Consider the following 10,855-nt stretch of genomic DNA (forward strand, 5'->3'; position numbering starts at 1 on the left):
TCAGCATCCTTGATCAACCCGACAACAAAAAAATCGGAACTGCTAAGAAATTTAGCTGTGCAGGCTCCATGGACCTGGCAATGATGTATAATGCCACCGCAACCTTTACAATGTGCCCAAGCAAGTGCCGAAGCCATAATTAATTATCTCCTATTATCGGCTCTTCTTCTTTCGGCAAGTTGTGTGCACAGGATCCCTTCACACAAACACCAATATGTCTATAATTTCGCCATGCATACTGCTCACTGGTCGTCTCCATCGGCAACCACCTCTATTCCACCAGTGGACCACCACTGGACGTCCGCCACTGGCCGTCCATCATCTTTCATTCGCGACCATAGCTCCACCGAAGTGTGGGGAATACGTGAACAGAAAAGAAATCGCAAGGGTGGAACCAATACAAAAGTCACCAGAGGTCATCGCAAATCGGTGATTTAGATTCTAAAATGGAAGATGACATCTCCGTTTTACATTCCTCATAACAGAGTGAAATAGAGTTGCGACATTACCTGGTCATTGAAGCTGATTAAAAGGAGATGATTTCGGCTGAAATCCATTATAAAGTTGCCACTTTTTGTTTTGAATCTTTTGTAACTCTGTTTTTACCGCCGTGGTGCTTGAGTTATACATGTGGATCGTGATATATATTTCGTATGCTACATAATACATTGACGCCGAATTTAATAAACTACTTTCTATATCAGAACCAAATTTGTGTTATTTTTGCTATGTAAACGCCCATAAGTTCTGATTGTGCACAAGTGTCGCATAAAAAATTGCCTCACTACATTATTCTACCTTCGTTATAACTTTCGTAGATCTTTTACAATTTTTCTTCAGTTTTCTTTTTCTTCTAGTAAAATGGTCACATAGATTCAACCAAGAAAAAAATCGTCACATGGTGGGGTGAATAATGACTCTGCTCCACCCCGCCATGTGTCAATATTGTCTTTTCAAAACATGCAACTCCAATGCATTCACAGATTAAACAAGAGATCCCAAGCGTTCGAACACAATGAAAATTGAGTTGATTGGATGTTGATTGAGGAAATTATCGCCGGTCAAAATTTTCAATATCAAAATTAGGTTATGATATCTGTGAATCATATCTAGAGGTCTCGAATTGAACAAAACTAATCGGGCCTTTTTATCACTGTGATTTGGAATGATGATTAGGTCCTTCTAGTAGCTTGCATTTTGTCTGAGAAGTGACAAATGGCGATTTAAATCGACCAAAATGTTTCTCACTATCGTACCATGCTGTGCAATTATCTATGTTCAATCTGAAAAATTTGATAGACTATTGTTATCTCTCTATATTTATCTCTACCATATATAACAAATTTTCAAACAATCAAAATATCCGTATCTCATCTCCATATAAAATAAAATAAAATTAAAGAGGACATCCGACATTAGTTGCGATTGAAATTTGATATCCATAGGCAATTACTTCACAAATCTCCTATTTACTTTATGCAGAGGAAAAGGGCAAAAAAGATTCAGAAATCAGGTTGGAACCACTGGCCTGCATGACGGAGACCAATTGCATCGGAGTATGTCTCGACCTTTCCGTTTTCCATGCTGTAAATCTTCTTCTTCTCATCTGCGTAATCTGTGAAATATACATGGTTCGGCTTGAATCCGGGGACGCAAGACGTGGCGTCGAACTCCATGGAGAAGGAAGAGTTGTCGTTCAAGAAGAGAGACGCCTTCCCCAAGCTCTCGACCTCTTCCTGAGTCCCCTTCTCCAAATCCACTTCGTAAACTCGGAATCTATTTCCCCCGGCGCCCCTCGTCTCCCAAGCCACCAGCAACGAGCCCGAACATTCGACGAGATACGGCCGACCTTCGAATTTCTGCCCTATAACTAGTCGCGATTCCATGTGGCTCTCTCTCTCGTTAAGAGTCGTTATATGATTTTCCGCATCCAAGGCCACAAATAGCCCATCGTAGTAAATCAGCTGGAGGACTTCGATCGGACGAAGATGCGTCGCTGGGCTCACTCCCCTCCACGCATCTTCTCCTGATCTGTGCAGGGCAAGCCATGGTACTCCAAAAGCGAAATGATAAGCGATCATGACGGCATAGCTCCTGGACAAAGAAGGGCTCGAGGACAACGCGATCTTGTCGATCCTCTGTCCTTGCTGTTCCAGACTGACCCTGAAGATCTCTGTTCCATGGCGGGGAGTTTGATGGTGACGCGCAACGGTTTCAGACTGATAAATGACTTGCGAAACTAGGGGTGTGCATGGTCGGGCGGCGGTTCCCGACCTAGAACCGGAACCGCCGCTAAGAACCCAGTTCGAAAAATTGGAACCGGGATCCACCCATTTGTTGCGTGGATCCCGGGAACCCAGACCGCGGTTCCGGGTGGATCCATGGAACCAATTTTGATGAGAAATTTTTTTGGTTTTCAACATAAAACAATTATGTGACATTACTTACCAAATAAAAAAATTACATGACATCAAAGCAAGCCAAAGAAAGAAAAATCAAATACAAAGATTCATTTGTTGTAATTATAAATGTATCTTGTAGATAAAAAAAAAACGAGAACAAATGGAATGCAACATTCTCCCATTTCCTACTTGCAAATAACCATAGATGGTTAAATTTTCTTTGACCAAAGATAAAGGCTCCTAGAGAGTGAGATGAGATGTAGGGTTTCTTTTAGTAATTTTTATTTTAATATTAAAAAAGGTTCGGTCCGGTCGGTAGGCGGATCCGCCCACGGAACCGGGAACCGGACCGGTAAATTGGAACCGGGAACCGGACCGGTTCCCTCAAGACCCGCCGGTTCCGGGCGGTCCGGGCGGATCCCGGGTATTTTGCACACCCCTATGCGAAACTGGTATCCATGGTCCCAGTTTGACAGATCCCCGTAGAGACAAGGTCTGGGCTCGAGTTCCCGGCGACTTCACTGGGTAAAGTCTCCCTCTAGAGGGGTTGGAGAACTCGGGCATTTGTTTGTACACATTAGTCACGAGCCATGGGGCTTTTGACTTCGCGTCGTATGTCTCCCTGGTGGCGGCAGACAGCCATGAGGTGCACACCGCTCCGAAAGCTACAAAGTCTTCTATGGCTAGCCGTTGAGGAATGAGCTTTAGGAACTAGGAGCTCTTGTGGGAGTTCTTCCCAATTCACCATTTACTTCGTCGCAGATTGAATGATAGACTTTTCTGCTTTGCAACTTTGCTTTGATGAATTCATTCCTCAGGCGGGTCCTTTCTTCTTATACGAGGAAAGACAACTTCTGGGGATTCTGCTACCTTTACGGTGCAGAGTTACCCAAATCTAAAATTACCTCTTTCGACAAATCCCTTCGCAAATCTTGTGGCTTTCTTTTCACATTCTCGAATGAATATTCCTTTGTCGGCAAGATACAATTTCCCCCTTGGTCTGATGTTTCAATGTTTAAATCTTTATATAAGCTGCAACAACTCCGAAAGTTAGTTTCTTTTTTGAGCTTTCATGAATAAAATCCCTAAGAAGATCCATACATATCGATTAATTGAGCAATAACCACACCTGTTTCATAGGAATGTAATCCTGCAACAAAATACCTTTCAGCAAAAGTCCTCTCTTGGTTTTAATGAGAGGAGAGGGGTTCCATTGTGATTCTGAACGGATATTATCTCATGCAAAGGGAAATCAACTTTTATCATGAACAGTAATGTACAATCTTAACCTAAACCGGAATTTAATCAACAGCAAGGGTTTAGATATTACAGACTCGATCATGCAACAAGTTAAGATCAGACTATGAAATGGAATTTGAGGCAGCTTAACTATTCAATCATTTGAGATTTGGGAAATTTGTGCCATCTCGAAAATGATGAAGTCAAGCAGTACATTAAGGTATTTACACAGTTGTATATGTTTACATATATGCATCATTCCGTACTCTTACCTTAAGTAGACTATTCATATGCAGCCCATGATGCATAATCTACAGTTACATTCAGCGAAAGCAATGCAGCATAAGAAATCCACAACATCGATGGTGCAAGAGATGGAACCCATTTCCATTCCTTCTACATTAACATTCCAAACAGACAATCATCTTAATGGTGAAAACGATCACATGGAAAGAGAAGGACGCAAGCACGTGCTGTGACAAGTTGGAGATAAAAATCATGTATAGAAAAAAGAACATTGAAGTCCCTGAAAAAGAACGATGTACCAAGTTATGGTGCTCCAGACCATCAGTGAACAGAAAAAAGATACCAAATTGGCCAAACCAAGGTCGAAATGATGACTTAAATTGTCCTTATTTTCTTTTAGGGGAGAACGAAAAGAACGGCTCTTCATGATGGCCAAATCCAAAATCACCCCCCAAAAAAAAAAAAAAAAAGACAAAGAAGGAAAAGGATCAAGCAAAAGAAACAACAACAGCTGCATTACTGATTGCGCAGCTATAATAGCTGCAGAGCTAATCAAAAGGAAACTTTCTGCAATTTCCATGCTTCTCGAATTCCACAGACATTTCAATTTTTTATTTTATTTTAATGGAGACATTTCAGAAATTGCGTAACTTCATCCACTAACAGACGCCCAACCTCATCCGCACACGAAGAACAGCAAGGAAATCAACCACGCTCGCGCTCTGGATTTTGCAAAAGAGGAAATCGCTATCACTAGCATAATCACCCACATTTCCAAGGCAACCATCGAAAACCAGCTCCCCCCTAGGAGGAAAAATAAAACGAAAACCTAAAAAGCCAGAAAAGCCATCACTCGCGGGAGAACAAAAATTATGGCTCCGACCGAACGAAATCGAAATATTCGCAAAAAGGGGGAAACCGCAGAGTCACCTTCTTCTCCCAGCCCGACGGAGCCGGGAGCTCGACGCCGCCCTCCTCCTGCCGCTCCGCTGCATTCAGCTCGCCGCTCGCGATTTCCGCTGGAGCTCCTCTATCTCATCTCTATCTCTCACGCCATGACTAACTTCCGATGATTACTGAGCAGGGACACGTGGCAGAATTAAAGGGAAACTAGTGTAGCTGGTCTCACTATTCGGCTTCCTAAATTGGCCCTTTATAAATAATGAGGATAAAATTGTAAATTTAAACTAGGTGTCTTCTTACAGGCCATGTTTTCTTGTAATTACGACCGAGCAACTACAGCCGATGATCTTTTATTTGCCATCTCGATTTGGGCGGTGGGGATTCATGGAGAGAAAACTAAAAGATGGGTTGAATAGAGTAGAGATGAGGCGAATCAGCACATCTCTGGATTTCTCTTGTCATTTTTGTCTGTTTTAACATAATTTGATTATGATTTCCCCTTCTTACGCAGATTTTTCGGTTCTTATATCAAAATCTACGGAGACCGAACAATTTGCACATTTGGCAGATTACTTGAGATTTTCTAGAAGGAAAACATTTTCTACCGCTCTTTCTTTAAACACACATCTTAATTATTTTTATTTCTTTTTCTTTTTATAAATTCAAACTTATAATTATTTTTATTATTTTTTTTTTTTCTTTTTTTTTTGGCAGTTTGCTAGCCATAGTGAAGGCCGGTGACTAGCCACTAGCAAACTCGAGCGTCGCTAGAGGACGGCGGGTCGAGCCTCGAGGATACTCAAGTCTCGCAAAATGGCAACGCTCAGTGTGGCGAGGCTTGAGTCCTGTCCTATGGCGATGCTTGTAGGCCATCATTGTGCCAGTGACCAGGCCAGGAAAAGAAAAAAAAAGAAATGGAAGAAAAAAGAAAAGAGCAATAAAAATAAATAAAAATTTGATTTTTAATACAAATACATATTATATGATCAAAATAAGCACACGGAAGAAAATCAAATCGGACACCGAACGGCTATTTTGGTTTGCCTTTTGATTTGCTGTCTCAATTTTTTTCGGTCGAATTTTCCCGTCTCCATTGATCGCAGCGATTTCGTGAGCCTGCACGCATCGAACAGCACAGAATTGCTCCGATCTCCTTTTATGTCGATCGCCAAAAATCGGGTATCCACCTCAAGCAGTTTCTTGCAGGCGAGGCTCTTGTTTAGTATATATCTTCCCTTTCATGGACAAATTCCTCAGCCTCGGCGAACATATTTTGGATCCTCTTTAAAATTTACGCCCCCGCACCAACCCCCTTCCCACTATGCCTAATAAAGTAAACGCACATCCCCCACCCCCGAGGGATGAAACCGGTCAGATATGCCGAGATGCGTCATGAGAATCCACACATGAGTGAGTAGCTCTCCTCCCCTTCCAAGTTGCCGAGCATGATGATCCCACCGGCAATGACACGCGGCGTAGCACAACATCTCTACCCACACCTCGATCATCACTTCCCACTTGTTTTGGTTTCCCCTCTGCAGTGATTGCAGCGACGCCGCGAGCCTGCACGCATCGAACAGCACGGACTTGCTCCCACCTGGTCCTACTTCGAGGGGTGGCTCATAGTAATGGGCACCCACCTCAAGCAGTTTCTCGCAAGCGAGGCTCTTGTTTAGTTTATCTTCCCTATCTTGGAGCCAGTCCTCGACCTCGGCGCGGGTGTCTTGGAGCCTGATTTGGCCGATTCCATCAGGCAACATGGAAGGACGCTTCATTAATAAGAACAACATGTAATTCGATATTACTCTGATTGCTTCACGTCGTGAGTCACTCGCGATATCTGGATCCTGGTCACTACTATCACGATGCTCGAGACAGATATCAGTTGCAATGTGCCAGAGGATGATGCTTTGATCAAACTCCACTTCGATGCTCTCTCTGAGTTCCTTCAGGCTCTCTCTGAGTTCCTCCAGGCCCTCATACTTTTCGAGCACCCATTCACCTCTATAAGAGCATAACTCCTTGCGACGTTTGAAATCCTCAGTTTCGTCTGACTTCTTAGTTTCGTATGACTTCTTCAAGAGCTGTTCGAAGACTGACTCCTTTAAATAATCCGAAACTGGCTCCATCTGATCGTCTTGGTAGTCTTCTAGCTGTTCGTGTATCCAATTTAGGAGTCCACAGCACCTGACCGTCCGATCCTCCAAGCAAGAGGATAACATGTTGTATTGCGCAACACAGTTGGACCACCTTTTGTTGATAGACAAAGAATGAACGCGAGAAATCAACCCCCTCATTGCTGCTGGTAAATTGTCATGCCTGCTCATCCAGATCATTGTCCAGTCGGATGAAAGGAGCCCAAAAATCGCATATAGCTCAAGACCAATAGCTCCGCCCAGCAAGATTAGACTGATTATCACGTTTGCAGAAGAGTAGCCAGACAAATCAATCAGGCAGAAGGCTGTTAAAGCAGCAGCAGTAGATGAAAAGCTGATCGATCGGAGAATGACACCCCAGAAATGATGTACGATCGTGGCTTTGGTGAAGAGCACATCAAACATGAATCCAAGTTCCATTTCAATCACTTTGAAAGCAATTTCGTACCTAATACTTTGGAAGAATGATCTGCTCTGCTCGAGAGACTTGACGCTAAGGATGAGATCGGCGAATAGGTGCTTGGAGATCAAGAAAAGTTTATCAGCAACGATCAATGCATCGCCCTCTTTATTTAAGGGGCTATTTTGACGCTTTAATCTAAAAGATGCTCGACTTACACCCTCCTCCTCGTGCCCCTTGCGTCTTTCTGAAATATGATGCTCCATAAATTTCACAACTTTAGGGCCAGGGTTAGGACGTGGAAGGAGTGATCTTCGGAATTGCTTGCTGCTGGCTGATCTGAGAACCCAAGTCCTTTCACCGTATTTGATCAACCCTGCAACCAATATCGGAATGGCCAAGAAATTGAGCTGAGTAGGCTTCATGGACCTGACAAAGATGTATATTGCCACAGCAACCTCGACAATTAGCCCGAGCAAGTGCCGAAGCCATAATTCATTATCTTCCGGTGAGTACGCAGTAATTGTATCAGGGCCACCGAGGTGAAGGAGCAAAAATGGAGCCCAGAAGGCCATTATTACGTACTCAAGATCTACCAAAGAATCGCTGCATTTGCCTTGGCTACGTGAGAGGATGCCAAGGGAAATGATTGCTATTGAGTCCGCAGATAAATAGGCCAGCCATAACACGAATGCAATTTTGTTACCAGCTGAGTACTTTCTTCTCTTGCCTAAACCAATGAGGATAATCTGTAAAATGAGACTTGTCAAAACGAGCAACTGCAGCTCCCATTTCTCCCAGAGTAAGATTAAGCTTTCAAAGATGCCATTCCCTCTGTGAAGACCAAAACCTTGACAGGTGAAGATTTGAGATCAGATATACGAAAAATCTTATGGATGTCATAGTTAACTATACAAATCAACCACAGATAAGGTCCTTACTCAACATAGACATTATATTTTTGGAAGTCAGAGCTGTAATCAACTGAGGATTTCATGTGCCAAACTTTTAGAGAGTAAATAGTTTCCAAAGAACGTATTAGAAAACTGACCTTGATGATGGCCTCTCTGTAGAAATCCATTGAACTATCTGTCAGTCTTGATTCACTGGCTCACTGGCATTTGGTAGCCCTTTGCAATTTATGCCAATAAAGCATTGACAAGCCGAAACAAAGAATCTTCTGTAGCTTTTCATTTTCCTGATTGGAAGCAATAGCTGCATAAATTCTCCATTGGTAACTCATTCTTTTGGTTCACTGCTTCATCACTTCTTAACTGTAAAAGCTTTCCAACAAACCATTGGTAACATTAATAGTTGGGCCCCCTCCACCTCCTCCCTCTCTTAGAAAAATCAACGAAATTAAAAATATATCCTATTAGCATTTCTAAGAGCGCCTACTAAAGGGATGACAATCTTAATTATTACAGGAAGTCTCACTTCATGGTAAGGAAGATGGACGGTTGTGATCTGAGATGACAAACCAAATGAAACACAATTACTGTTTCTTTTATCATAGGAGGAGCCCTTTCTTGACATGTTCAATTTTTTGGTATCAGTAAGGCACGCGCAGAACTCATCTTCAGCAGCTGATGCTTAGACTGATAGCTGCAACGAACTCTATGTGAGAATAGCAGCTGCAAAAAGAAAGAACAATTTTTATATTCGACTTAAGTCAATGCAGTTGGTATAACAACTCAATTCATCTGAAGTCACCCTAGATTATGATAAAATATAGAGTGAAGTTTTTGGATTCTTATCGTCATCATTCTTTACTAATCTTGAAACAAGACCAATGAGGATTACCTGTAAAATGAGACTCATCAAAATGAGCAACTGCAACTCCCTCCCAGAGTAAGATTAAGCTCTCAAAGAAGCTATTATATGCCATTCCCTCTGTGAAGATCACTACCCTGACTGTTGAAGATTTCAGACCAGACGTACGAAAAATCTTATGGATGTGATGGTTATCCATACAAATCAAACCACAGATAATATATTTTAGGAAGTCAAAGCAGTAATCAACTCAAGATTTCATGTGCCAAACTTTTGATCAGTAGATAGTTTCGTAAGAATGTATTAGAACACCGACCTTGGATGGATAACGTTGAGGCAGAATCAAAGGGCCTCTCAATAGAAACTTATTGAACTGTCCGTCAGTCTTGATTCACCGGCTCACTTGCATTCGGTAGCCCTTTGCAATTCTATTGCTACGCCACGAAAGCATCAACAAGCCAAAACAGGGAAGCTTTTGCAGCTTTTCATTTTCCCAATTGGAAGCATTTGCTGGATAAATTCCCCACGGGTAGCTCATTGTTGTGGTTCACTGCATCACTTCTTAACTGTAAAAGCTTTCCAACAAATCATTGGTAACATTAATAATTGGCCCCCCTCCCCATTCCCCTCTCTTAGAAAAATCGACGAAATGAAAAATATATCCTATTAGCATTTCTAAGAGCGCTTACTAAAGGGATGACAATCTTTTTTAATACAGGAAGTCTTACTTCATGGTAAGGAAGATGGACGGTTGTGATCTGAGATGAAAAACTAAATGAAACACAATTACAGTTTATTTTATCATAGGAGGAGCCCTTTCTTGACATGTTCAATGTTTTGGTATTAGTAAGGCATGTGCAGAACTCATCTTCAACAACTGACACTTAAAGAACAATTTTTATATTCGACTTAAAGTCAATGCAGTTGGTATAACTCAATTCATTTGAAGTCATCGTAGATTATGATAAAATATAGAGTGAAGTTTTTGGATTCTTATCGTCATCATTCTTCACTAATCTTGAAGCAAGACCAATAAGGATAATTTGTAAAATTGAGACTCATCAAAATGAGCAACTGCAACTCCCATTTCTCCCGGAGTAAGATTAAGGGCGCGTTTGACGCGTGAATGATAACCATTATAGTCAGAAATTGATTTCTGGAAGAGAAATAGATTTTTATATTTCTATTTTTAGACGAGTTTCTAAGTAAAAATACTCGTTTGATAACGACTCAAAATTTCTACTCTAAAAATATAAATTCGTTTGATAACGATACAAAATTTCTCCCTTTTGGGACGGCAGCGTGGCGGGCCGGCGATCGATGATAGGTGATCGGTGGCGGCCGGTGGCTGGCGATCGATGGACGGCGATAGCGACAACCAACGGACGGTGGTTAGCGGCGACAGATGGATGATCGGTTCATAGAAAGGACGAATGATGAGAATAATTTTTATTTTTATTTCTGTTCTAAAAATAGAAAAGTAGAAAATTTTTACTTCTAATTTCTACTCGAACTTATTTATGGAACAAAAATTTATTTCAGAAATAGAAAAATGAAATAATCTTATCAAATGGATTTTTATTCTAGAAACAAGTTTGGAATAGAAAAATTATTTTGGAATAGAAATTCTGGTTTATCATGCCCCCCTTGGTAACCATTTTGTTTGGGGAACAATTTTTTAACAAAAATAGTTTTTCTATTTTTTTTTCTATTTCGTTCTCGGGAATAATTTCTGG

General features: G+C 41.5%; 2 protein-coding genes across 6 annotated transcripts; both read right to left on the bottom strand.

Annotated features, from left to right (window-relative positions):
* Nucleotides 1-1,360: 1,360 nt before the first annotated feature.
* On the bottom strand, nucleotides 1,361-4,997 carry LOC120290206. Of its 5 annotated transcripts, none has more exons than XM_039305996.1 (2): nucleotides 4,818-4,997; nucleotides 1,361-3,434 (listed from the first exon to the last, which is right to left on the bottom strand). In XM_039305996.1, the coding sequence occupies exon 2, from the start codon at nucleotides 2,439-2,441 to the stop codon at nucleotides 1,503-1,505; it is 939 nt and encodes a 312-aa protein (XP_039161930.1). In that variant the 5' UTR covers nucleotides 2,442-3,434; nucleotides 4,818-4,997; the 3' UTR covers nucleotides 1,361-1,502. The 5 variants fall into 5 exon arrangements, with proteins under 5 accessions (XP_039161930.1, XP_039161929.1, XP_039161928.1 ...); XM_039305995.1 differs by having other exon boundaries at nucleotides 1,361-4,037; XM_039305994.1 differs by having other exon boundaries at nucleotides 1,361-4,609.
* A 779-nt stretch (nucleotides 4,998-5,776) lies between these two features.
* On the bottom strand, nucleotides 5,777-8,812 carry LOC104435714. The gene is made up of 2 exons (XM_010048415.3): nucleotides 8,398-8,812; nucleotides 5,777-8,196 (listed from the first exon to the last, which is right to left on the bottom strand). Exon 2 carries the CDS (start codon nucleotides 7,919-7,921, stop codon nucleotides 6,116-6,118), a length of 1,806 nt encoding a protein of 601 aa, XP_010046717.1. The 5' UTR covers nucleotides 7,922-8,196; nucleotides 8,398-8,812; the 3' UTR covers nucleotides 5,777-6,115.
* Nucleotides 8,813-10,855: the final 2,043 nt, after the last annotated feature.

This window comes from Eucalyptus grandis, chromosome 2 (assembly GCF_016545825.1).
Source record: "Eucalyptus grandis isolate ANBG69807.140 chromosome 2, ASM1654582v1, whole genome shotgun sequence".
NCBI lineage: Eukaryota > Viridiplantae > Streptophyta > Magnoliopsida > Myrtales > Myrtaceae > Eucalyptus > Eucalyptus grandis.

Coding starts and splice junctions, on each gene's coding strand:
- LOC120290206 (XM_039305996.1), bottom strand. CDS start 2,441: ATGTCACATAATTGTTTTATGTTGAAAACCAAAAAAATTTCTCATCAA.
- LOC104435714 (XM_010048415.3), bottom strand. CDS start 7,921: ATGGCCTTCTGGGCTCCATTTTTGCTCCTTCACCTCGGTGGCCCTGAT.